General features: G+C 53.2%; 11 protein-coding genes across 11 annotated transcripts in view; 5 read left to right on the forward strand and 6 right to left on the reverse strand.

Annotated features, from left to right (window-relative positions):
- The window catches only part of VFPPC_06042 (proteinrelated to glucan 1, 4-alpha-glucosidase), a gene marked incomplete at both ends in the record, with an annotated part of 1,834 nt that extends 471 nt beyond the window's left edge, over window positions 1–1,363 (reverse strand). Inside the window, one exon of the mRNA XM_018285143.1 lies at window positions 95–1,363. Coding sequence (XP_018142139.1) covers window positions 95–1,363 — 1,269 coding nt within the window. The remainder of the gene's footprint in view (window positions 1–94) is intronic.
- A 416-nt stretch (window positions 1,364–1,779) lies between these two features.
- VFPPC_06043 (RNA small subunit methyltransferase) lies at window positions 1,780–3,558 on the forward strand (the record flags this gene model as incomplete). Its single annotated transcript, XM_018285144.1, has 1 exon — window positions 1,780–3,558. One exon carries the CDS (start codon window positions 1,780–1,782, stop codon window positions 3,556–3,558), a length of 1,779 nt encoding a protein of 592 aa, XP_018142140.1.
- A 1,701-nt stretch (window positions 3,559–5,259) lies between these two features.
- Window positions 5,260–6,523, reverse strand: VFPPC_06044 (hypothetical protein; the record flags this gene model as incomplete). Its single annotated transcript, XM_018285145.2, has 2 exons — window positions 5,260–5,585; window positions 5,710–6,523. The coding sequence occupies 2 exons, from the start codon at window positions 6,521–6,523 to the stop codon at window positions 5,260–5,262; spliced, it is 1,140 nt and encodes a 379-aa protein (XP_018142141.2).
- Window positions 6,524–6,558: 35 nt separating this feature from the next.
- Window positions 6,559–7,275, reverse strand: VFPPC_16263 (hypothetical protein; the record flags this gene model as incomplete). The annotated part of the gene is made up of 1 exon (XM_018294016.1): window positions 6,559–7,275. The coding sequence occupies one exon, from the start codon at window positions 7,273–7,275 to the stop codon at window positions 6,559–6,561; it is 717 nt and encodes a 238-aa protein (XP_018142142.1).
- A 611-nt stretch (window positions 7,276–7,886) lies between these two features.
- VFPPC_16264 (hypothetical protein) lies at window positions 7,887–8,721 on the reverse strand (the record flags this gene model as incomplete). The annotated part of the gene is made up of 2 exons (XM_018294017.1): window positions 7,887–8,612; window positions 8,674–8,721. The coding sequence occupies 2 exons, from the start codon at window positions 8,719–8,721 to the stop codon at window positions 7,887–7,889; spliced, it is 774 nt and encodes a 257-aa protein (XP_018142143.1).
- An 866-nt stretch (window positions 8,722–9,587) lies between these two features.
- On the forward strand, window positions 9,588–10,853 carry VFPPC_13947 (hypothetical protein; the record flags this gene model as incomplete). The annotated part of the gene is made up of 3 exons (XM_018291719.1): window positions 9,588–9,757; window positions 9,804–10,314; window positions 10,365–10,853. The coding sequence occupies 3 exons, from the start codon at window positions 9,588–9,590 to the stop codon at window positions 10,851–10,853; spliced, it is 1,170 nt and encodes a 389-aa protein (XP_018142144.1).
- A 591-nt stretch (window positions 10,854–11,444) lies between these two features.
- Window positions 11,445–12,406, forward strand: VFPPC_13948 (hypothetical protein; the record flags this gene model as incomplete). Its single annotated transcript, XM_018291720.1, has 3 exons — window positions 11,445–11,724; window positions 11,784–12,067; window positions 12,122–12,406. The coding sequence occupies 3 exons, from the start codon at window positions 11,445–11,447 to the stop codon at window positions 12,404–12,406; spliced, it is 849 nt and encodes a 282-aa protein (XP_018142145.1).
- An 899-nt stretch (window positions 12,407–13,305) lies between these two features.
- Window positions 13,306–14,955, forward strand: VFPPC_06045 (hypothetical protein; the record flags this gene model as incomplete). Its single annotated transcript, XM_018285146.1, has 2 exons — window positions 13,306–13,979; window positions 14,037–14,955. The coding sequence occupies 2 exons, from the start codon at window positions 13,306–13,308 to the stop codon at window positions 14,953–14,955; spliced, it is 1,593 nt and encodes a 530-aa protein (XP_018142146.1).
- A 4,292-nt stretch (window positions 14,956–19,247) lies between these two features.
- VFPPC_13949 (corA-like mg2+ transporter protein domain-containing protein) lies at window positions 19,248–20,869 on the reverse strand (the record flags this gene model as incomplete). The annotated part of the gene is made up of 3 exons (XM_018291721.1): window positions 19,248–20,119; window positions 20,190–20,738; window positions 20,788–20,869. 3 exons carry the CDS (start codon window positions 20,867–20,869, stop codon window positions 19,248–19,250), a joined length of 1,503 nt encoding a protein of 500 aa, XP_018142147.1.
- Window positions 20,870–22,276: 1,407 nt separating this feature from the next.
- On the forward strand, window positions 22,277–23,225 carry VFPPC_06046 (chaperone-binding protein; the record flags this gene model as incomplete). Its single annotated transcript, XM_018285147.1, has 3 exons — window positions 22,277–22,435; window positions 22,498–22,718; window positions 22,787–23,225. 3 exons carry the CDS (start codon window positions 22,277–22,279, stop codon window positions 23,223–23,225), a joined length of 819 nt encoding a protein of 272 aa, XP_018142148.1.
- A 1,247-nt stretch (window positions 23,226–24,472) lies between these two features.
- On the reverse strand, window positions 24,473–25,847 carry VFPPC_06047 (oxidoreductase; the record flags this gene model as incomplete). The annotated part of the gene is made up of 3 exons (XM_018285148.1): window positions 24,473–24,825; window positions 24,882–25,766; window positions 25,817–25,847. The coding sequence occupies 3 exons, from the start codon at window positions 25,845–25,847 to the stop codon at window positions 24,473–24,475; spliced, it is 1,269 nt and encodes a 422-aa protein (XP_018142149.1).
- Between the last annotated feature and the right edge of the window lie 305 nt (window positions 25,848–26,152).

A 26,152-nucleotide genomic window follows, 5' to 3' on the forward strand; every position in this document is an offset into this window, starting at 1 on the left:
AGAACCTCTCCGCCGATGGCGACGACTGCGTGCTGCTCCACCCAAACGACGGCATCGTCAGTGAAAGCGATGACGAGACCTGTCGGGCGTGCACCACTGGCTTTCTCTTCGCTAGCAGCTCGCCAATCTCCACGGGCGGCGCCTCAGAGTCCCAGTTGAAGATGCTGCCTCCTCCGTGGCCCAGTCGCCGCCCCAAAACGACCCTCCCGCCGATGGAGTCCTCTTCCATCCACCGCCGGACCGTCGTCAAGGTGTCTTTGCGGACGGCCGAGTCGTTCCAGCCCACTCTGACGTAGTTTTCGTCGTCGCCGTCGTTGTGCTTTCGGATGGAGCCGAAGCGGGATATGCGGTACCACGCTTTTCGTTGGGATACGGATGTGAAGGATTCCTTCACGATGGACTCGGGGAGTTCCTCTGGCGTGGTGCGGACGGCGGGCGTGTTTGGGAAGAGGGTGTCCAGATGGGTAAAGTCTATTGCGTAGGGTACTGGGGGGTGAGTAGGTGTTGTGCGATTCGTCTTTGCTTCTTCGTTGGTGGTTTCCTGGCTGTCGTCGGGTAAGTCTGGCGTGGGATACTCGCCGTGCTGGTCGTCTTTGTCTGATGGTGTGGAGTTTGTGAGTTCATCAGCAGCGTCAGCTTGGACAGCCTCATCGTCATCCTTTATTACGTCCGGCGACTTTCCTACCGTGTCTGCTGTCGTGTCCGCAGCCGCGAATGCCGTTGTGTCTTCTGTTGTGTCTTCTGTTGTGTCTCCCGCTGTGTCTGCCGTCACTTCTGCTTCTGCTTCTGCCGTCACCTCCACCGTATTGTCTGCATTGGACCCTGCTGAATCAACCTTGGCTATCCTCGCCATGCCGTCGTACATTTCCACCAACTCTTGCACCTTGGACGGCTGCTTCGCCTCGACAGGAGCCTGTTCGGCCGTCGCGGATTCCTCCTCTTCATGGTTCCTCTCCTCCTGAGCCACCTCGACCTGCCCATCCTCCCACGTATTCTGGCTCGTCACTCTGAAATGCCCATCCACCCGTCCATCATCGCCGAGACTAATGGCAGAGTCGGCCCCCTTATCTCGTTCCTTTTCGTCTGACCCCGGCAGCGCCCACGGATCGAGAGAACCAGCCGCAGTCCCCAATGGCTTCAAATTCGGACTCCTCCCCCAGCCCGGACTGTCCTTGCCCCCGGCCTCGTTCCATCCTCCCCAATCATCCTCGCCGTCGTCTACCGGCCGACCCCATGGCGATGGCGAGCGAGAAGCCTTGCGGGGCGAAGCTCCAAAGTGAGCTCGCTGTGGCTCCGATGGCAGGTCGATTGTCGGAGGTGCCGGAGTATCCGTGGCCCAGGGAGAACTCCATGGGTCCTCCATCGTGATGCTATGAAGGAGGTTGAAGCATTGCGTGGGTGTCGGCGGTTAGCTTGTCAAGCTGGAGATCATGTCGATTCGGCGAGGCGGGCGCTCTGTTGACTGGCGGCCACGGGACAAGGTCGTCGATGGTCGTCTGCCTAGTTCGAGTTGATACGCGTGGAGAAGGATACTCAATTGCGTCAATGCAGGTGATGCAGGAGAAGCTGACGTCGCGCGACGGCGGAAGCAGGGGCCGGAGCGGCCCCACAATTTCAACTTCATGAAGAAGGTGGGGCACGGCTTGGTGAGACGAAAATTGTTCAACACCAAGACATCATCACCAACCGCCACATGAACCTTTCCACCTGCGGGCGCTGCCATTTCACGCAACCTTCACACAATCTCACACCCACCGCCATGACCATAGATAGCCCACAATGACGCCGCGGCCACTCCCGTACAACGGCAACTATGCCTCACCCGACGACTACATCTCTCACCTCCTTCACTTTGTCAACACCACCGACCTCTTTCAAATCCTCTGCGGGGGCACACATATCCTCGACTTCTTCACCTCATCCCCTGGTCTCTTCCACACCGTCGTACCCCAAGAATGGCACCCCTTCCTGTTGGAGTGCGACATTATGCGCCTCCTCGACATCTTCATTAGGGACGACCTTGACCACCTTGATCTCGAGGGGCTGCCAGAGCTGCCAGACACCCTATTTCAATACATCAAATCCATCAGAGACCTTTCACTGGGTAGAGATTACACTGAGCCGTCGCATGAGCTGCCGGTCCTGCCGCGGATAGTCAAGGTCGGCATGAAGCCCAAAAAGATTCACGAAGTCAGCCACTTTGCAGACTATGTGCACCGGCTATCCCAGAATATTGCTTCAGCTTCACCCTCCAACCAAATAACGCACTTTGTCGACTTTGGCAGCGGCCAAAACTATCTGGGCCGCGCACTCGCCAGTGAGCCGTACAACCAGCGAGTCGTCGCGGTAGAGGGCCGCGAGAACAACGTCACGGCCGCCCGCGGCCTCGACATGTCATCGGGCCTGGCCGTCAAGCAAAAGGTGAAGCGGAACAAGAAACTCTGGACCAAGATCCTCGAGGCCGGCGGGCCAAACCCCCATGACAACCCGGACGTGTTCAAGCAGGTCGCCGGCGCCGAAGGATTCGACTTTCGGCCGCGAGATCAGCTGCACACCGAGTGTACGGTGCAACACGGCAAGGGCCACGTACAGTACGTGTCCGGCCGCCTTGACAGCGGCGACCTCTCCGAAGTGATTTCCACGGTCCAAGGGTCGAGCGACGACGAGAAACTCAAGCTCATGGCCATTTCCATCCACTCCTGCGGCAACCTGTCCCACTACGCCATCCGCTCACTCATCCTCAACCAGGACATTCGCGCCATTGCCATTGTGGGGTGCTGCTACAACCTCATGACCGAGAAGCTCGGCCCGCCAACCTACAAGCACGCCTACCTGCGCCCGACTCTGCAGGCGCTCAACGGCCGCGTGGGCAGGGAGTCGTCGCGCTTCGACCCCCAGGGCTTCCCCATGTCCCACAGGTTCAGCACCTACGACGACGACGGGATCAGACTCAACGTCACCGCCCGCATGATGGCGTGTCAGGCGCCCCGTAACTGGGGCCTCCTCGACAGCGAGGCCTTCTTCTCGCGTCACTTCTTCCGCGCCGTCCTGCAAAAGATCTTTCTGGACAGAGGCGTCGTCCAGCTGATACACCACGTTCCCGAGGATGCGGACGGCGAGCAGCTCAGGACGCCCGGACCGTTTGACTTTAGCACACAGCCCATCACCGTCGGAGGGCTCCGCAAGAATTGCTACTCGTCGCTGCGGGCCTATGTCCGCGGCACCATTGAGAAGCTCACCACCAGCTCCGAGTACAGGCAGTACGCGGATGTCATGAATGAGAAGATGGCGGACATTACCGACGACGAGATTGACAGGTACGAGGCGGAGTACCTGCCGCGCAAGAAGGAGCTGTGTGTGGTTTGGAGTCTCATGGCGTATAGTGCTATGGTGGTCGAGTCGCTGATTGTGGTGGACAGGTGGATGTATTTGAGGGAGCAGGACGAGGTTGGCGATGCGTGGGTCGAGACCGTGTTCGATTATGGCACGAGTCCGCGGAATTTGGTCGTCGTCGGGGTCAAGAAGGGTGCAGACGTGGCGCCATGGGGGTATGATTGATTAGATAATGTAGTGTGCTTGGATGGCATGCGTCTGTCTGCCGTGGTTCCATGGTTCTCGTCTTGCACTCTACAGACTTGCAGTTCAGGCACAGGGCTAATTTTCTGTGACATCTGAACATTACTGACGTTGAATGGCAGACTGGTGAAATGTGCGTCTTCATCACCCGACACCCGCCGGGAGTGGTGATTCCTATCATGGCGCTGCAGAGTTGGCCACTGGCCGTCTCATCCGATATAATCTGTGCCTTATCCACCCATTCGATTCGACTCCTATTCTCTTCTCATCACACCTGAGTCCCGACCAAGCCTTTCGACGGCCCAACTCGTACACAAGACGGAACAGACCGATAACCACCAGACTTCCTTGTTCCTGTTGAAAAGAAGAGCCTTTATGAGCCGTTACTTTTGGGCTCGGGCTAGAACCACGTCAGCCGTCGTCACAAATATTGGCCAATCCATCGTTGCCTACCTGTACTGGCCTCCAACCCACCATGCCCTAGGAAACCGTCAGTACCTCAAGCATAGTTCAACAGCGGCATGTCCTACATCCTTTGCGAGCCAAGCACCATCTGCTACGCCCCCTTTACAGCCACAATAAGCCTTGACTTCTTCATACCGCATGGTTGCTTCAGCATTTGGCGGACAATATTTTCCAGTTTGTTGTCTGGTAGGGCACGGAGGGCCGAGATCCGACGGCACAAACTGATTACAAGCCTTTTCGCAACTGCAAGATACTCTGCGGTGGTAGTAGAGGCACATTGTTGGGACGAGTCGAAGTGTCGTGATGGAGGTTGGGGGTCATGGATGGTGTTCAAGACTCGGTCTTTGTCTAGGCCGCGAGGGGAGTCGGCAGTGAAGGAAGGCACGCCGAAGACAATGTGGCCGGCTCTGAATCGGTTATGGGAATTTGGGAACTCACGGTATAGAGACAGAATGATCTAAACAGAGCTGATACGATGCACACTGGATCGATCTCTTGTTGGTGGGAGGTGGTTGAATCAGCAAAAGTCACGAGTGCCGCCAGCTGCCAACTGTGTGGCCACTGGCAGACACTTCCACGCCTTCCCAATGTCGAAATGGTATCACCGCCACCGCTTTCACGGCAAATTCGAGGCATTGGCATTTCTCTCCATATTGAAAATCATCCTACATCGTACGATCTCATGAAATAATAGCGTAGCAGCTACAAAACCTTATATCTGAAGAAAAGGAGCCCTTACAAGCCGTGAATGCGGACAATCATGCGTCAAGCTCGCCAGCCATCCATCGCCGACTCGGCAGTTGTAGGAGGGACCTTGGTATCACGGAACACGGACGGATGGAAAGGACAGGGGAGGTGATGGATTCATTCAATCAATTAGTTAGCTACGATATAAAAAGGGATGTAGTCCCAAACTGCTTTAATACAAGTCAAGCCAGTTGTTTTTTCTGATTTGTTTCACCTTTATTGAGTCTTTGAACCATTGACTTGTTGAATTGATGTCCCCAAGAGGAATTCATCTACGAAGATTTGAAGGTCATATTGGAAGTCTCGAGACACCTTGCCAGAACCTCAATCCCATGCCCAAGTCTACTGAGTTCCTAGCGATTCCCCTGAATTTCCCGGATTTCTCCTGACTTCCCCTGAATCCCCCTTTGGCCGAACTGGAGCACCCTAGACTTCCTTGAGGCCGTCGAATTCCTAGGACTCATCTGACCTTCATGGTCTTTCTGATTTGGCGGCCGTCGCTGAAGGAGATATCGGCTCATCAGTACAGCTTTCAATAATGGAAGTACCGTGATGGCTTTTGCCGTCTTCGGCGACGTCCTCTTTGTCTGGCTGGAGGAGAGGGAGGGCGCTGCACCGGCAATGGTGACCGGAGGCGCGGGCTCCGGCTTCTATGCCTCTGACCTCCGCGCTCGTTGGGCGGGGAGTAGTGATCATTACCCCTTTGTCGTCGCCTACGACGCAAGGGGGAGCAGGAACGTCGGTCTGCCTCAGGTTGGGTCTCGTCTCTGCGACGAGGAGATTTACTTCTATGTGCCCTGTCATTGTTAGCAGTTGGGCCATCAAGAATTGGCGAGCGTGAGCGGTCATCCCGTCCGCGAGGGGGAGGTGTAGTTTCTGTTCGTGGCCGTGTGCTGGGCCACGGCAGTTCTCGTCGGCGACCTTCATCTGGCAAGGACTCCACAGGCATGCTCCTAGGTTGGGAAGCTTGATTCTGGGGCGATGAATGCGACGGTCCCCGACCGCGTGATACGAGCTTTTGGGACTGCATAGCGATGCCTGGCGAGGGAGGTGGTACTTGTTGGTCTCTGGCACCTGTTGCCAGCGGAACGCTGGACTCTACGTCTCGTCTGCAAGAAATTTGGCCTGCCGGTTTGTCTTGCGTGAGCGATAGGCGCCGTTGACGGGGCAGGCTTCGAAGCGCAGGACGAGAGCTTCCTTGGTCCTCATCGTCTTTTTGGGCCTCTTCTCGTTCCAGTGGCCTGCTGCTTGTCATGGACAAGCGTCGATGACGCGGTTGGAGTCTAGAAGATTCTCCCACACTGGTGCGGCTACTGCTAGTATCTACCTTGGGCGTCTGGTGGCCCTTTGGGTTGCCATGAGCTGCATGCCTGCTCATGGCCTTCATACACAGCTCCTCGAAGGTTTTCGTGCTGTCCAGATAGGCCGGCTCCGAAGGTTCGTCAACCTCGGGATAGATTGTCAATGGCCGTGGATGGGGTGTCCAGTGGTATACCAAAATAAAATCGCCCGATTCTGCCGCGTCAAGTCTCCAGTCATCATCAATCATGCTGTGGCCAGTAGAAGCCAGTGATGTCGGGGAACCGCCGGGATGGTAAGTTCTGATGTGACTGGGGCCATCTTCCGCAAGCCTCATGACTATCCCCAATTCATACTGCCACGTAACATATGACTTCGGGAGAGAACCAAATTGGTTTGCCAACTGAACCGCTTTATCACAGTTGTAAACGGGCATTTTGAACCGTCGCAAATCTTGAAAATTAGCCGGTCTCACTGGGGACGGCTGGAATCGAATTCTAACCAGGCGTGGTTGGCGAGCCATATTTCACGTGAACCGTCGTTCAAAGACTGTATGCCAATGCTGGAATCAATGAAGTCTTGCAATGACCAGCCTGGGTGATTACGCGTTTGAAAAACCAGAAGGCTGCGTTTGCCTTCTCCCAGTCGACTTGGCCGTGGGAGGAGATACCAGTCACAGTTGTTGGCCTCGTCACACCGAATAATGGCGTCATACAACCGGAAGCTGGGCTGTGACCAAAGTGTCTCATTCATGATGTCGCTGTCCATCAACTTGAGAGCGGTGAGACTATCCTGAGGCGTCGACCTCTGAGAAAGGAATTCTCTGAGCAAGTACTTTTTCTCAGCCGCCAGGATATGATGCTGGGTTTGGTCAACAACGCCCTGTTGGTTCTTGACAAGGTCAAATGACGACCAGCAGAACCTGAGGATTGAGTTCTTTTGTTCGTCAGATTCCTCCTTGCGGCTCTGATTCCGGCCATATCGGGTATCTCGACTAAAAATGGTCCGCAGCATGAAGACCAGGCAGTCAAGGCCGTTTGTGAACAATCCAAAATGGTTATCCGTATTAGTATCGGGCGGAATTGACGTTTGCAACTTGTCCACAAAATGCGCCTCGCCGTCCCTTGCATCAAAGATATCATGCCGAGCTCGTAGGTCGGTTAGGACAGTGGCGTGTGTTGGGTTCATCTTGACGATTTATGGAATTAGTTTGCAAAATCAGTGAATGGTGCTGGTAGGCAGAGAAGAACATTGAGTTTGAAGAGAAAAGAAAGCTGACGGGCCAAGCCTGTGTGTGAAATCTGCACGCGTCAACATTCACATACACATGTACACTGCCGGCTGCTCATCAGCTGGCACGGTGCTGGGACCCATGGCGTGGATGAGACTGGGCAGTAAATGTGCCAACGTCGTTTCTCACTTTGACAAGGTCAGTCAGAGTCAAGATGATTGTCAACTACCACTTGGCAGGATCCGCCGTTTTGACGACCTAGAGCGAATGAGTCTACTGACGTGGCATCTCAAGCTTAGCCTTGGCGGCTGAGAGTTGGCTAAGCACGACGAAAAGTGTCTGGTTCAATGTTGCACGACTGAAAGATGTTGACTACTGGAACAAGTACCCGCGCTCATGGCTTTTCACTTCATTTGGTCATGTTAAAATTGAGCGAGTGGCAACGTGTCGGATGTTCTGAATTGTTAATATGACAAGATACTCTATTTCGCAACCTGTGAGGTGACAGTCACTCTTGACCTCGCTAGCTGGCCGGAGATCACCTATCCAAACTTCAAGCCTCCTTCAACTACATATAAATTCCCCGCCCAGGACCATCTATAACAGGCGGATCCCAGGTGTGCTGACGGTAGCGACTGGAGCTCCACCTGACCGCTTCTTCATCCGCGTCAGATTCCGGGCACGCGTTACCGGGTCGGCGGTCGGCCGACGCAGCCTCCTCACTGGACTCAATTTCATTTGAGTCACTGTATTCAGCTCGGGGTCGGGCCGAGGGCGGGCGAGTAACACGATCTTCGTCAACATCAGACGCTGAGCCCGAATCGCCGGATCGCCGGTTGTCCGATGTAGTTTCCTCACTGGAGTCAACTCCATTCGAATCATCGTATTCGGCTCGAGGTCGAGCCGAAGAAGTACTGGTAACACGTTCTTCTGAATGTAGGCCGTGATGCCTTGGCCGACCGTGGCTTGATGCCGATGGACGTGGCATTTGGGGAGGTAATGTGTCGATAGGGCTCCTTTGGGCCATTTCGTCACCGTCGCCCATGAGAATGTCACCGTCGCTATCATGTGCGAAACCTCCATCGTCATGATCATGGAAACCATAGTCATCCTCTCGTTCCTTTTCGCTACAACCACCGTCTTCGCCCTCGTCTTCGTCTGTCTGCGACAGGCGGCCAGTGGAAGTTCGAGAGTTGCGAACTACCGGCGCCCTTCGGCGGACGTAATCGTCGTCACGGCTGTGCCCGCGGAGGGGGGACGGACACGACACAATCGGGCGCAAAAGAAGTAGACCCTTGCAGATCCAGCCAAGATGGTCGATTCGACGAGAATTCACGAAGAGTTTCCGCTCATACTGTCACTCCCTGTCGGCTGTATCCTGATCCATGCTCACCCGCGACCATGATATCGCCTCGACGATGTGACTTTGGCCGGGATCAATACCTGTGGCATTCGCAGGTCAATGATTTCAGCTTTAAGATCAGTGAAGAACTGCTATTGATCAAAACCCACCCTGGGAATTCAATAAAACCAAGAACTACTTCATCTCAAGGCGACTGAGGAAGCCTTCAACAATCAAACGTCTTGGCTTTCTCGGATCATGTAATCGGAACCTATCGCGATATCTTGAATCGAGACATCTGGTCTTTGGTGGCTCACCCAGAGCCTCGGGTAACTGGTCAAGTTCCTATTCTACGCAAGATAGAGATATAGGGACATATCAAGAGACTTTCGAGGCAAATACTTGTGGGAACCTCTGAACCGTCAATGGACGACGTTCTCCAAAGCAGTGTAGTCGGAAAAGTGGATCGGGGTAGCTGCCAACTGGCCGTTGAACGACCAATCTGCAGGGACCGCTTGCTCCAGTCACATCTAACCACATCACGATCTGCCAAGCCGAACCCCTATTCGCCGGAATGCAGCCAAATTTAGATCATGAAATGCACGATTTTACCCATTTTGGGACTCCTCCACAGGATGCGTCGTAGGGCTGCACCACGTCTAACCTCATCTGCACTCACTTGCTTGTGGCTTCTCAAATTAAAGAAATGTACTACTTGCAAAATTCTCACCTATTTCTTGAGATCTCGTTAATACACTATTAAGCGAATGTCATAAACCCTGTCGTCCTCATTTAGCTCGTATTCAATACGACCCAAGTGGAGATTGATTGTCTCATGCATCGGCACATGTCGCCCCCAGATCTCAATTTCTTGGCATTTCACATCCTTCTCATACACCAGCGCATACTACAGCCAGTACCACCATCATGGCGCAAACCGCCCAGATATGGCTCCTTGTCAATGCCTCACTCATCGGCATCATCATCGTCCCAGCCATCGTCGTGTGGTTTCTGACTCTTGGTCTCGCGCGCAAACGAGGCGACCCAGCACGCGTGTCATTCACCTGGTTGAAAGCATGCCATCCCTTCTTCGTCCTGTACGTCTCACGCCTTCCTTCACGCAAACGGCAGCTAACAGCGTAGGTCTCTCATCTTGATGGTCATCTCCGACGTTGCTGCCGTCATCCTCACGTCCTGGCAGTACAGCACCGGCAGCTATGACACAATAAACCACTCCGACGACGCCATTCGCGGCCTCAGCCAGACGTACACGTACTCGGGACAGATTGGCGTCTTTTTTGAACGCATCGTCAACGCCCTGTTCGTGATCGTGTTTGCCGAGCTGGGCAACGGCTTTCGCTACGCGCAGACCAAGAAGCCGCCTCCGTATCGGAATGCCGTACGCATTGCCGCGTTTGCGGCGGCGGTCATCATTTTTGCCCTTTCCGTGGCCTACTTTGCGTTGCCGCTCGCCGCCAATGTGCAGTACTATCAGTCCAGGTCGTCTGACGACTACGTGGCCATCGTGGTCGCCGGGGCAAAGGCAAGGAGGCTGAGGGCCGCAGGAGACGCCATCAATTTTGTCGTTTCCGTCGCGCAGGTTGTCTTTGCTGTGCTCGTGGCTCGCCAGCATGCCGGGCTTCCTGGGAGAAAGGTGAGAAACGCCGTGTGCAGGTCCAAGGTTCGCACTGCTAACTTGGCTAGTCTGTCACTCTTTACCTCGTTGCCACTATCCTCGACCTCGTCCGCTGGGTCGTCCTGATTGTCCTTCTCGGGGCGTGGATCATGCCTGCGTCGGAAGACATTCCCGACGCCTGGAACGTCGTCGATCCTCTCTTTGACACCTGGATCCGCTTCATCATATTGGTGCTGCTGCTCGTTGTCGGCAACCGCAGGCAAGACGGCGTCTGGAGCACCATCCAACACTGGATGCAGGGTCATCAGGCGGCGTATCCCCAGCAAGCCGTGCCTCCGTACGGGCCAGTGTCGAATCAGCCCGCGTACTACCAGCATCAGCAGCAGAATCCAGGATGGCAGTATTCGCTGTCGGGTGTCTCTCCCGCCGGCGCGTATAATCCTCACGAACTTCCGTCCCAGCAGGTAGTGAGGCCAGAGGAGCTCGACTCGAGTCAGATGCAGCCGGTGTATGCGCATCATGGTGCGGTAGAAGTTCCGGCTGAGAAGACGGCGTAGGCTGATGTAGATACCAAATGAGTTGCTGTTTGTAGTAATATAGTTCTGACACAGCTATAGGAGTTTATCGTGATATATTGACGAATATATGACACATTCCTGCGTGTTACAGAATGCAGCAAGTAAATAACGAGGGGAATTCATGCCGTTAACGAACCCCTGCGATTTTCGTTGGGTGGCCGGCGGACAGTGTCATATCCTTATCTGTGAATGAGCCTGATAAACAGATTCTATTGTGCGGTAAGAGAGTGGGTTTTTGTTAATAGCCTTGGAAAGTACATGTAACCATTTTCTGAGATTTGGTTTAAATTCACGTGTCAACGCAGCATGTTTGACAGCCCGAATCGCTTGTCGACAGCTGGCAAAATCACACAATTGACACGCCCGTCACAATTAAAAATTTCTCACACAGCCAGGGAGGCGAGACGGCACGTCACGCTCGTTCACGCGCCTAGACATAAACAGTCTTTGTTTATTCTTCTTTTCTTCTCCCTCTTCTTCTTCTTTCCCAAGTAACCAAGACGCAGCCTTCAACGACAAAACGAGCTCCAATATCAACCACAAAATCACTCAAGCTCAAGTCAAACAAAGATGGCTTCCCAATCTAAGTCTTGGAAACAATGTCGACCGGCTAATGGCGCCGAATTCAATGGCGATCTCGATGCCGTCGACGGAAGCAAAACCGCAGAGAGGCGCCCTGTAATGGAGGCATACCTCCAATACCTCGTACCGGAGAATGCGCCATTCCTCGGTATGGTGCGCACGGCCGTTGAAAAGCTAGCCTTCAAAACTTGGGCAAAACAGGAAGTTAACGGTGTTGGCGACGAGGCGTCAGAGTTCGTTATAGACAAGGTAGTATGGGGAAAATACCGTAAGTTTTGGCCAGGTTAAAACCCCACGATTTGTTGCGATGCTTACAGTAGATGACAGTTAAGACCCTGCCGAAGGATCGAATTCCCAGCTTCCCGTGGGCAGACATAGTCGCAGAAGACATGCCCAAATATCCAGCCTCTCCCAAATATGAGCAGTATCTGGTTGCAATGAAGGCCGGCTCAGCGAAGGTCCCAGTCACGTCCGAAGCCTCGACAGCGGTAGCAGAATCCGAATCAAGGGCCAGAGACGACAAGTTGAACACACACATAGCGAGACTCGAATTGAGCCTTCGCCGCGCAGAAAACGACGTGGAAGCTGCGGCCCGGGAATTCAAAGATACTGTTGCTCGCGTTATGGCTCAATTTCGGTCGGAAATATAGAATATTACGATGCAGGAGTCGGTACAGAGTGGCCTCCCTGGTGTTGATGCCGAAGAGAAATCCGTGGAGGATAATGATGTAATCATTCGTGACCTCACGGCCCAAGTCCACGCCCTCAACCGTGAGAACAAAGAAATCAAACGGGGATTAGGAAAGGCCATGACAGCTCGGAAGAGGTCAATTGATGATTTATCAAATGACGAACAGGATCCGGTGGCCGAGGGCGTGGACATTTCGGCGGGAGTTGACACCAGTGCGGGAAAAACTCTGAGCAAACGACCTCGCCTGGACTCCCCTTGACGATAGACAGGGTTCGATGGGCAGCCAGAGTGGTAATTTGGTTTTAAATAGAGATCATGTATAGTGAGCTAGACAAAGAAAAGACGAAGGCGCTAAGATTTTATTCCTCATTTCTTGATTTGAGCCTATTGAAATTTCGAGGGGTTGTGGGACAAAGGTAATCGTCTTATCCACAGTCCAGTGACTTTATTCACCCCCAAACCATTGCCATATCCAATGCCTTCAAATTTCAAAGCAGAGAAAAGGAGCTTGGTTTCCAAGCCTCTTCTATATGCTAGTCTGGAAGAACACTAAACTTTTCTTATACTCTCGTTGCTCGAGTTTTGCTCCGGCCTTCTGACGACATTCACTTAACTTTTTCAACGATGATGCCGCGCCGTCACAGACGTACAACAACCATAAGCGTCAAGTTCCCCTTTGAACAATCACACAATTTAATTGTCGGACCAATTAGCCGCATGATTTTATTGATTACTCATTTCCACGCTTTATAACATGTATCACAGAAAAGACCAGGAACAGGACTGTCGACGGACATGACCAACACCATCTGTCTGCATTAACGGGGCGTTTCCGTTTGCCAGACTGAAAGACCTAGCCATCAAAAATTTCCTTGATAAGGACTTGACATCGAGTTTATGACGAGCTCAAGCAGTGGGCCATGCCGCCAGGCTGTTTGCACGTGCTTGATAGAGTCTGGTGCTGCCAGGCCAGGCCGGGAACTGCCAGCTGGCAAACGGTAAACAACAGAACTTGACAACAAACTTGAACTTGGCCAAGTCCTTCACGCCCCCAAAAGTCGTTTAAATTTCACGACCCTCACTCTCCTGGCACACCCCAGTGTTTATGAAGCCTAGCAAACTAACATTGAACGATTCAGACCATACTCGGCATTGACCATGGCTTCTACTGCAATGAAGTGGGCTCAATGGGAGCCTACCATCCGTGACATGGTAGCAGCTATCAGATCCAGAGCTCACAGCCGGGAGAGCCAGCATCCCTTGATAGGCACCATTCGAGGACCGTTCGCGGCAGGCAAAACCATGGTAATTCCGCCTTGGGTCTACAACAATCTAAAGGACAGCCGTATAGACGCCAAAGTGGTGCATGTTTCGACGCAACTAGAGACCGCCGTGCTCATCAAAGGCGAGGGTAAAGAAGGAGATTCTCTGTCTGGGACAATTCCCATCAAGAGAGAATCATATGGTGAATTCCTCAACACTCTGCGCGCAGGCTTGACGAATGTGAGGACCGACACACCTCCCGGCCATCGACAATCAACATGGCTGAATCCTCAGGTGTTGCCGCCGAACATTGTCATTTTTGTAGAAGAAGACTCGTCCCTTTCTGCCCAGTTTTGCTTGCTGCTGGTTGAGCTTATCGGCTGGGCAGATACGCTCACTCAATCCCATGGAAGATCAATTTCTGTGTCAATCTTCGTCATCGGGCAGCAGTTCGTACTACAAGGTGTCAAGATTCCTCGAAAATGTGGCCAAGTCCATGGGCGCAGAGTACTTCAACCCGATGCAGCCCTTGGTTCGTCCCGAATGGCAACGCATCTACAGGACCTGGGGTGACCCCTTGGAAAACCTCATAGTTCACATAGAAGAATTAATGATGGAGCCAACAGAGAAACCCCCCACCGCATTGCGGTTATTTGCTTTCCGCCCTGGTCCCGGGTTATTGGTCTTGAGGATATTTGCACGACACGGTATCAAGTGGACGAATTGACTCACTCCGAGGATCTGGCCGTGTTCAATGCAGTTGATGGACCAAGCGGTCCACCTACACTGCAGTTAATCTGCCTCCCCTACGAATTCCGAGCACCCGTGCAGATTGGCGGGTTTGACCGCGCCTTTATTCTGGTCAGTCCTCATGTCCAGCAGACAATTCTAGATGGCCGTACGGGACATCTTGCCGACGGCTCATTCCATATCTTTCCGGAACAAGAGATGGAGCAAGCAAGCTGGGCCAATCGGTTTACCTGCCCGTCGTCGTCTGTAACGGTCTTCAGAGACAGAACAAGGCCGTGGAATGCTCGCGACGCGGAGAGAAGAGTTCTGGTGGGCGATGGACAGCTCGCCGGCTTCTTAGCTGCTCTGTCCAACTTAGACTTTCGCTCCTCTCCCGCCGGGAAGTATGCAATGGATGTATTCATAGTTGACCGCACGACCCGGAGAGACCGCTTGCGACAGCTCAATCAGATGGGAATATGTCGTGTGTCGGATAAGCTCGAGTTTTGTTCCGACTATGGGCTTTCTGGCACGACAAGAAGCGCTTTTTACGACCTGCTGCCCATGTTTGACTACGACCCGCGCCTGGCGCTCTTTGTAGCCCTCCCGTGCAGCGATCTTGCGGTGATCAACGTCAAGATTCAACTGGCCGCGATGATCAAAATTGGCGTGCGCAAACTGATCCAACTTCGGATGCCTGCCGACATAGACCACAAGCAGTTCCACGCAAATCTCGTCCGGCGTTACTGCAGTGGATATACGGCCCGCCATGCTTCACTTGGTTCACTGTGGGCTTTGCTCGCCATTTGGAAATAGGTGGCCATTTCAGCTAGATCCTTTCCAGCCGAACAATCCGCGCTGGGCTTGAGAGGCGCCGTCCATGCCTTGGATAAGATGGCCGAGGTGACAGTTACTCACTCTCGAGACGCAATCAAGCTAATGATGGAGGTTGCGCAAGTTCTTCGCCGCCGCCAAAATGTCCATTCTCAGCCCACCGCATTCACTGAAGAGAGACGATGGGACGCGGCTAGTGCTCTAGCGCTCGAGGGACACCTGCTCCGGTGCTTTGTGCACAGCGCTGTCATGGCTACCCCAATGCCGCAAGGCAAGCATGGAGAAGGCGTTGAATGGCGCTTGTACGATATTGGAAGCCACAAGCCAGTCAACAGATCCCGATGGTTGGACTTGGTTGACTTTGACAGTGTCGCCGCTCATGAACAGCATTGGCACGGGGGTGAGAGGGGCCTAATGTTTGGAGTGTCTCTGGTAACTACCATGATTCCCGGGGAGTCAACATTGAGTATCTTGGACTGGACATGGATTCACTCGAGAATTGTCGGGGAGTGGCTTCAAGAATATGACAATGGACAAGCCCTTTCCACCATTTTGAAGAGTGAGTGTCAATTTGGTGAAAATTGTGACCAGCTCTTGGGGTGATATGGGACTACCAAACGAATCGTCCCACAGATGCAGAGAGGCAGTCTAATACGTACATATTAATAACATTCACCTGAATTGAGATGCAATCGATTATTTTGCTACTCGGCAAGTGACCGCGATAGAGGACCAAGTGTTGGAGAGGAAGTGACCGAGTGAGTGGTAAAGAGTCATACCTACCTCTAGGTAGGTACTGTAGCGTGCGACGGGGGCTGTGGGACAGTCTTGATAGCATGATAGCTGTCAGAACTCTTACACACTCAGGGTACCTTGAATTCTTTTAGATTGTTGTGTATTAGTGTTGTTTGAGACCTGTTGGAAATATGACAATTTTTTTCGCAAAAAAAAAAAAACGCTATTAGAGGCCCTGTTGAAAGCTCTGTTGGATTGAAACGGCCTGTTGAATTGAGTTATCTGCTGGAGCTACTATTACTGCTGCTACTAATTTTCCTTGTTCCTGATGGTCCTGGTTCCTAATGGCCTGGAAGTCTCTGGTGGTCTTTGTTGTTGAAGGATGTACAACTTGAAAGTGGGAGTTGAGGGGAGATCGTGAGTGTCAGGGAGGATATCTTATAATTGGAATGAAACTAGAAGACCTGTTACTATAAACATGATAGCAAGATAGATAGTCTTATAGAAATTTATCGCACCTTACTGTATAGACTCTATCACTAGGATAGATGACCTAATCAGAGGGGGGATAATCTAGTAAGAGATAATTTCTCTGCTGGCACGCCTTGAAAGCGTCTCCTGACCTGTGTCCTAAAACAATCAAATCACCACTAGGTACATACATTATAAGAGGCACTGTCACTCGTGCATTGCTATCACGCCGCCAGCATCTCCTGGTAGACGGAACTTGCACGAACATGCAAAGGAACGTTATCAAACAGCAGGGAAGTATAGCATTCCTGGATCGGAAAGAGTGATTTATTTACCCCCTAGTAGGAACAAACTCTGATAACTCCGTTCTTTGCCATCTCACGAGCATCCCAAGGTAGCCCTAGTTCAGCCATTCAAGAATTGCTGGTAGATTTGAGCTGTGCAGTCTAGGTCCCCGGCTCTGTCGAGACTCTAGAAACGAGCGCGTATAAAACGTCTGGTCTGGTCCACCTGCTGCTGCCACCAATGGCTACCTCGAGTGCAGCAACAACCTATCTTTCAGTCCATGTCAAGTCTACAATCGTCACAGTAGCATCTTGACTCTGTATTGGTGTCCAATTTTCTTGCCCCTAAACTTTAATCAGCAACTGTCGTAAAATCTCGATACCGGATCTGGCGCCACCTACATCTTCCCTCTTCCAGGTAGGATCTGGCTCTTCTCCCTGGCAACCACAGTAACCTTTTACCTCCATACAGCGGACCTCCTTAAAGTCATCACCTCTGCAAAATCCCCCCCGTTCGCCATAGTTCAGGACATTCTATACCAGAAATAGGTATAGGTACGCTTTGCTCTTCTCTTTTCCCGCAGCGACGGCAATTTGCCATTCGGCTTTTGAAGGCGCACATTGCAACGAAATATGGATTGGTTCTTGTTGTGCATCGGCTTGAAATGGATACAGTAGGCCGGGAGGTGCACTTATATATCCATATTGGTGATTGCCAAATTGAACTACCTTTGAAATGAACCATCAAATAATTTTCTAGGTTCATCCTGTCTGAGAAGTGTCTCAAGTCTTTGTGGAAAAGAATCATGTTTTTGGGCGTCCCGGTGGTGATTGTTCGTGGTAAGAGCATGGGAATTCCTTGCACACAATGACGACTTGCGATTCGATTTCTGCAAATATAGGATGGGACTGGCTGAACATCTTATAAACCAAGATATCACGGCGCTATCTGGTGCGTTTAGGCCAGAACCGTCAAGTGCAACAAGCAAGCTATTCAAAAACAAGACCCATGAAGTTACGTGGTGGCTACGGCCCATCAAACGTAATGAGCTGCTGTATGTTAGACGTACAGCAGCTGAAGGGGTCTCAGGTCTGAGAACACTCTCTTTGTCTCTCCACACTTTGCCGGCGGAGCAGTCCGCATTCACAATAAACAACGTGGTACAAGTTTCGTTGAGTAGCAAAGGCTTGAAAGGCACCAGAAGTGGTGGCGAGTCATGCTCGGTCCGCACCTGGTCATCTTAGTCGTGGGAATTCTTTGAATTGTATGTGTCATGATGACACAGAGAATCTGGACGTTATTTCCGACGCCTCTTCCAAGATGATATTCATTGATGGTGTTGCCGCTCTGTGCCTCCACAAAGGGACAGTCTGTCGACGGTGCACGTCATTGGTACATAGATGAAGTATGCGGCTCCGGGCATGTCATGCTTGACGCAGACTCCCCGCGGTTTGACTGTCGACCCCCATACCATTGTCCAAAACTCATGTCAGGTCGGGACCCATTTGGCCATGCGCTGTGGCTGGCACCTTGGCCGTGTTTGGTCAGTCAGACCGCCGCAGGCTGGGCTCTTTCGATTCCGTGTACGTCATTTGAGGGCAGCTTGTAAGTGAAACTCCTGTTGGCTATTCGCTCGATGCTTTGATTCAAGGTGGAAATCCCGCGAGATGGTGTTGCATTTGGTTTGGCCCGAAACGACAGCCGACGACAGGTATGTCCCAACGAGGTTAGATGGTTTCGGCAGGAGCCGAGATGTCACAGCGCCACTACAAGGCTTAGTGCATGGGGACCAAAAAGTATCTGTCAGAACTTTGACTCTACAAAGTCGGTGCAGTTGGGCTTCATATCCTGCAACTAAAAAGTTTCTGATTACCACCCGCTACCTCATACCGCGCAGTGCACCTGACACCATGACATGCCAACACCCACTAGCTGCGAGAGTCGTGGAGATGACGGTCCGGTCGGTCGGGATGGGCTATTTCCGGTGCCTAAAAGAGGCGTCTGACGACAGGAACTTCAAGGTACGATAAAAGGGGGTTGGGCGGCCGGTGGACGACCAGCCATCGGTTCACATCATCACCACGATCTTATGAGCATTCTAGTGCCTTTGACACGAATACAGAGTATGGCTACATTCCGCTATACGCGCCGTGCTCTACTGCGTTAAGTCACAAAGCCACCTTCACTTCACTAAATCAAGAGGTCCCCACCAGATTTCCCATCAAAGAAATGACCGCTAGATCATTTGCCTCGAAGAGAACGATGCAAAGAGATGGTATTGTGTCTGACGACATGTCCCTCTATGTGCGAGAGTAAGATTCCCCACACGAGCGGCATTTGTTGACCTGGCTAGGACCATGTTGATATCCACCTTGCAAGGTTTCGTCCGGCCGCAGCATCGGACATCAATTAAAGTCAGCACACACCATGGACACTAGATTCACCTGTTCCGCGGAATCAGAATTCAATTCGTTCGAGCAACTATCTCGGCCGGGGCATACAACGACCCAGCCCCAGGCTGTCCACAGCGAGTGAGGCCATCCACATCCCACGCTCATCCCATGCAGGTCATCACATCAAGTTGCCGTCTCATATTCCTCCAAAATCTCGGTCCTCGCTACGGGTGCATAGATGTATTCCTCCATATCAATCGTCGGCGAATATAACGTCTGTTCACGGGCAACACACAAAAGCAGTCAAGTTGGTTGGCCGTTTGATTTGGTGATTTGGGCCATCAATTTACGCCGAGTGACTTCCAGGCTCCTGTGCAACACATCAAATCACTAGGTGCACCCGTCAAGCCAGCTGAACCTCACGCTGTCCGTCCCCCTATTCCCACAATACATAAACACCAACAAAGCAGACACCAGCCCGCACGCCAACGGGATGGAAATCGCCCAAAACACGGGAAACATGGCCTCCCCAGCGGCCCACTGTCCGCCCATACTAAAGACGGCAGCAATGGCATTAATCGGCAAGAAAAAGGTACCCACGAGCGCCAGGGCCAGCAGTATCTTGTTCTGGGCAAAGGCAATCCTGTTCTGCTGCACCGTTATCTGATTGAGTTCGTGGGTTCTCTGTGCCTCGAGCACATTGGTCTCGCCCACGATGTGTGTCATGCTTGCGTCGAGGCGTTCGTGGATCTGCGCCATGAGATATTCGAGCTGCCTCAGGTCGTCCGCCAATTCATCGGCCATTGCGTCTTCTTCTGGGGTAGACCCGTCGGCGAGACTCCAAAATCGTCGGCCCTTGGACTGGCACGAGGCGAGCTGCTCTCTGAGGAGCGTGCGGTACCACGGGATGCGACGGCGGTTGAGAAACAGGTTCCGCATGGCGTCTCTCAGCATTTCCGACGTGGATTTATTGTTGCCGTCGCCGTGCTGCAGCGCCCATTCTATCGAGTTTAGATCGCGGGTGTAGTAGGTGATGAGGTGGTTCCACTCAAAGTTGACTATCCTGTACAAATTCTGGACAACGGCCATGGGACTCGGGATGCCTGCGGCCTGCAAGTTGGTGTTGTTCTTCATGCAGTTCACCAAGAGGTCGCTTGGCGAGGCGCTGTCCACGTACCAATCGCCATGAATGACGTGGTACGTGGGAATGAGAGACCCGGGTAGGCCAGTGAGTCTCGGCGGCTCATCGAGTAGAATGACTCCTACGCTCGTTAGCCTGCCCCTTCGCATACCCTTTCGCATACCCCTTCACATGGGCTTGCGTTGGCCTACCAAGGTTCCAAGGGTTGCCGGCGCCTCGATTAAACCACGCGGCGGCCTGCGTGCGAGTAACGGCCAAAGGGCAAAACGCAGACGACACACCGCCCGTATCGGTTCTCTGGACAGGATTCATCGGCCCCCATGTTCTCTCGATCCTCCAAGAGCCCCCTCTTCGCCCAGCCTTTTGCACCTGTCTGTACCCCAAGGTGAATGGTCTGTCAAATTCTCTGGCAGTGACGTAGGTAAAGGCGACGTGCTGTTGCTTGGTCACAACGGACGGCATCGATGCAAGCTGGTGACGGACATTGGCAAAGTTAAACGACGGCTGGTCACGGAGGTAGGTTTCGAGGAACTTGAGAAACGACAGGCGGTTGCTTTGCGATACCTTGTTTGCGAGGAGGAGTCCCAGCGTGCGAGCATCTGCTTTTTCGATGATGAGTATGTCTGCAGTTTGCGGGACTTGGTCGTCTGTCTGCGAGGTGCCAGAAGTCAAGAGTTTTTCGTCGAAATCGGGATACTCGGGTTGTCGGTTTTGTGTCAACCTGACGCACCGTATCCTGGCTGTTCACTCGGGTTACTCTCGATCACCAATATCGGTACAGAAACGTACATTTACCGTCACAGGGGGCGCCCTTTCCAGCAAGAAACTCGTAAAGGCTGGGAAACTGTATACATTCGTGTTTGGACAACATGGTCAGGTCTGCCGTTCTGTTGTGTTGACAAGTTCTCTGGACCACTGCGTTCTTTGCGAGTTGGCATTTTGGGACGACTACCGCCATTCCTGCAGGTGACCCAGCTGAATGCCAGGATTGCTGCAGGTCGTGCCATGGTGAAGCTGTATGCAATATCTGACCAGTGCCGTCTGTCAACTGATATAGCCAGGACCACTGCTCTGCATCGATGGGGTGTCTGCTTGCCAGGCCGAATCACCTAGTGGTCAATTTCTTGATTCCATCATATTTTCTGGCCTGCCGAGCGTTATGTCTAGAGTCAGATACTTCGCAATGAGGTTCAAAATGAGGTTCAAACCGCATCGCATTGTCAGTCACTCTGATTTCTGTCGGCAGATTCCACACCCATCAACCCAAGTCAGAAGCTGGAGGAGTCTCCAACGCTCGTTGACCCAAAGCTCGATTTGCCAGACGTGAGGCTCCAACATTGCCTCCTCCAAGCACCAGAGTCCGCCTTGTGGCGCGGAACCGGTGGCGCATGTCAGTCAGAAAGCACAGCCATCGAGCATAGGCCGCCTCACTCATAGGGATCCGAAGCAGTCGAATTGGTGGGTGGACGGTTCGTTGCCTTTCCACGCCATGCCGCCCACGCCGCCCAGCTGGGTGGGCCTCGCCGTTGCTGCAGCGTCCACTCGCTCTCGGGTCATGCTATTAATGGCAGTCAATGACAATCCAATGTGGACAATAGCTGCCAATCCATGGGAATCTAGTGGCTGCGGCTGACGGTCGCTGGCTCCAACAAAGCGGCCCAGGGCGTCGCGCCGCACAACTTTGACTGGCGAAAATGTCAATGGTCAGAGGTTGAGTGTTGTCAATTGGATCCCAGCTCAGATACGAGCAAGCGGGTGCAGGTGCAGGCGCAATCGAGGGTCCTTGCCGTTTGGTTGCACAGCACGGCTCTTCATCTGCGCCAAACATTCAGTCCACTTCGATTACCTCCCCTTTTTATCCTCTACATAAACATTCTTACATCTCACCCTCATCACCATCCGTGAAACCTACCCGCCTTCATCGACACCTGTTGTGTATGACGCCAAGCCCCTGCGCTGCCAGTTGACGTAGCTCTGCGACCTTTGAAGCCGCCCGACGACTCAGCCTCAGTGCCGACCTGGTTGCTCCGGCTCTTGCAGATCCACTTCCCTCCACAGCGACAAAGGAAGACTCCAGTTGACGTGGGCGACAAGTGACGACGACTTTTGTTACGACGTGCCTGGCGCAGCTGACAGTCTTTTATCGCCGATTGCGCTGTTTTTCAACTCATTTCTTCGGACAAGAATTGCTGCCGAACCGATTGCCGCCATTCTCCTTTCGACAACACCACGAACACATCACCCGCCCGAGTAAACACAGCACCAAACCACCAACACCATGGGTCTCGAATTCGACCCCGACCTCGTCCCTCGCGTCAAGCTTGGGCTGCACTGTGCCCAGATTCTCCTGGGTCTCGTCGGATGGTGTATGAGCATTGCCGTCTTCACAGGAAAAGATGCCAAAGTTGTCGGCAACAATGGATGGGCATTTGGAGTGGTACGTTGGCGATGGGTGCCGTCCCAGCAGCCCGGAAGAAGCAATCGACTGACCGTGAACAGTTCCTCCTCTCCATCCCCGCCTGGGTCTATCTCATCATGACGCCGCGATTTGCACGCACTCGCAAGTTTGCCGAGCCTCACGCCATGCTGGGTGTCGACGTTGCCTTTACCATCATTTGGCTGTCGGCGTTTGCAGCCCAAGCAGCGTACAACTCGTCGGGGCTCTGCGGCCAAGCGTGCGGCGTCAGCAAGGGAGTTGTGGCTCTAGGCGTCTTTGTCTGGTACGTCCCCCCCCTTTCCTTTTAATCCTTCCCCTTGCGAGCACATCCACGGCTAACGACTTGTTCAGCCTCCTGTTTGGTGCCACCACCTTCATCAGCGCCTACACCCTGACGTACTGGAGATTCCACGGTAGCCTCCCGGGCTACGACAATCGCAAGCTCCGTGGGGGTGATAACAACATTGATCCCGACAAGGCTGCCTTCTCCATGGCGCCTCACGACGAGGAAGCGTATGAGCGAGTCAACGCGGACGACCACGAGAACAATGCGTTCTCGGAGCCAAGACCATATGGCAACGCTAACCCCTACAGCCACGATGACGATGATCCTGATCGATATGGTGCTCTCCCTCCCCGCAGAAACGACCTGTTCAACCAAGACACCGAGTACAGCTCTGGCGGTGCAGGGCTGTCCACTACAGACCACACCTACGGCGGCTCACAGGTGAGCTACAACGACGAGCCGGCCAAGTTTCCCGCCGGCAACTATGACCGCGTGGATCGATAAGCCCGGTGCGGAGGGATGGGGACAGAAATAGACATAGACTGCTGTAGAGTATGGGACATTGGGTACATCATTGCAGGCATGGATTTGGGGCGGATCCTGGTTTTGGATACCTGTATTGGCGTTACGGAGTCATCTGTGCGGCATGTAGCTGCTGGCAGAATGACATGATACCCTTTTTGGGATGTATATAGACGGAATCACAAGAATGTATTGCCGAGTAGGATGGTGTCTGCGCCAACAGTCCAATGAACCCAAACTGCCGTGCCGGAAAGTGCCACGCTTCATCAAGTATGAATTTGAAAATCAGTATGCATAACCAGTACTCCAAACGCCAAACGCAGTCTCAACGACACTAATCTCCCCTCATCTTGCGAATCCTCCTCCCAATATCCCTAGCAGTCTGCTGCATGGGATTCAACCTCGCATCCCGCGCCATCGCCGCATAGTCATCCCCATGCCTCCTCACCAGCTTCTCCAACCATTCCCTCTCCCCCTCGCTCTGATACCTCTCCACCTTGGGCGCCGGATTCCTCGACTCCCCAATCAACTCCTTCACCACGTCCGTCGCCTCGTCCACCTCCCGCTCCGCAATCCCACCCCACTCCTCCTCTTTCTCGGAATCCGAATCAAGATTATTCAACGGATCATCGAGGGGATTGGGCTTTGATGGCCCCAACACACGAATAATCTTGCCGTCGGCGTCGCGCTCGACTTTGGCTTCCGATATGACTGCCTTTTCGACAGATGTGATGGCAAAGGGATCGTTTTTAGACGTGCCCATACGCAAAGTCTTTTCTGTGCCGCCGGTGGGGGCTTTGAGACGGGCGACGAGGCCGAGGCGGCGGTAGTTTTGCGAGAGGGTTTCTTTCTTGTTCCTGGGGGGGTTAGCTGGCGGTGGTGGTGGCGGGGATGGGATGGACGAACCAGTTCTTGGCAATGATGTCGTTACCGCGGGGGTTGAGGATCTTCTTGGTCTTGTTGGATTGTTTGACCGGTTGTCGGCCGGAGCGGCGCTTCTTTTTTTGCAGTTCGCGGCCCATCGTGTTGGTGTGCTGGTATATGGTGTGTGGTAATGTGGTATGTGAGGTTGGATGAGTGTTGCTTCAAAATTTCTGTCTCTTATCGATAAGATATGTGTGGGGCGCCTGCACCCAAATTGCCCTGGCGTCCTTTAGTGTGGCGTCACCTTGGGTGAGATGCAGGTAAGCCACAACCCCGAGTACATCCGTCGTCTTCACTTATCTCTATCATACCCTAAACTTCCGTGGATCCAACTTTTCTATATTGGCACTCTTGGCCTCCCCGTCAAACACATACTCCGACATCAATTTGCCCGTTGCTGGACCATTTTGAATCCCCCAGCACGTATGGCCGGAAGCAACCCACAGGCCGGGTACCGTCGTCGGTCCCATCAATGGGCCGCTCTCCTGTCCGAAACGCATGTGTCGTGGCAAGTAACATGATTGCTTGGCTTTGATGGGCGCAGCGGCCAAGACTGGGCTGAATGTGCTGATGTACGCGATGATGTCGTCGCATTGCGCTTCGTCGCACTCGACCTGGTCGACAGTGTCCAGCAACGGAACGGTTGTATCCGGCTCACCTACATGTGGCTGTCAGTGGGGGCCCATTGGCAAGAAGCACACTTTTGCAACTCACCACACGCGTATGCCTCGCCAAATGGTCGTGCGTAAATCTCGGGGTCGACGTGGTTCTTGTGCATCCTTCTTTGGCCCAGCTTTGCCCGGTGCTCCGGGACATAGTCGCTGGGCAGCTGTATATCAGTAAAGACGGCAAACGGCGACACGTTGGCATCGTAAACGACGCTATGTGCTCGTAGGCCCTCGACCTTTGCCCGCGGCAGTAATCTGCCCGTCCAGGGACCAGCAGTGACAATGACATCAGTCGGGTCCTTGATTTCAATCGTCTCTCCCGTACTTCTATCGAGGTATTCAACCTTGTCAACAGATGCTTTCGACGAGACAATCTTGGTCACCTTGGCATGCATCCTCATGTCAACGCCGGCCGCTTGCGCCAGTTGACCAATCGACGTGGTAAAGTGAAATGGGTGCACTTGTGAGGTCTCCGTGGTGCCAGGGCCGCCCATCTCTGCCCAGCTCGTTATCAAATCCCGATCAACCCAGTCCAATTCTCTGGGCAGTATACCGTCTTGCAACAGCTCTTTTGCGGCGGCATCCTGCTTTGGTAATTTTTGCCACTCCCTGTCCCCTCCGTCCTTAAACTGCTGCATCTCCCTGAGCTTCGTCCTTGACACGACGGCCTCGAAGCTCCCGCATTGCAGCCTCCTGTAGCCCCATTTCTGCGCGCCGTCGTGGTCCGCTGCCAGTTGGGCGTGCAGCTTGTACGATAGAGGCACAATGCTGGCAGGGTATGCCCACAGAGCCAACAGACCACCAGCCTTGCCAGAAGCGCCGCCTGCCAACGACGGGCCGGCCTCGAGGAGAGTAATTGTATGCAGGGCCGGGTTAAACTTTGGATGGCGAGTCAGGTAGTAGGCCGTCGTGCAGCCAATGATGCCGCCTCCTGCAACGGTGTTAGAGGTCGTGAGCAGACGAGGAGGTTGATTCACCTACCGACAATGACAATATTGCGCTTTCCGTCCATGTCACTGCAGCTGATGTAAGACGCAGGTGATGTCCTGGACGGTAGATGTTCTGGCAGATGTCTGGCAGATGGTGGCGCATCGGCCAGCAGAGCTTGGCTGGGTATCAAAGATGGTGGGCAATCATGGATGACGCAAGCGGGGTCTTTCTGCAGTCTTCTGCAAACCGGAGATGCTGCCGTTCTTGGGTACCTTGCGCGTTGAGCAACTGGATTAAACGGACCAAGGTCGTCCCGACAAATTTGCATCTATAAACGCGATGTGAAATGATTGTAAATGGATGAAAAGACGTCGACAGCATATGAAT

This window comes from Pochonia chlamydosporia, chromosome 5, assembly GCF_001653235.2.
Source record: "Pochonia chlamydosporia 170 chromosome 5, whole genome shotgun sequence".
NCBI classification, from domain to species: Eukaryota; Fungi; Ascomycota; class Sordariomycetes; order Hypocreales; family Clavicipitaceae; genus Pochonia; species Pochonia chlamydosporia.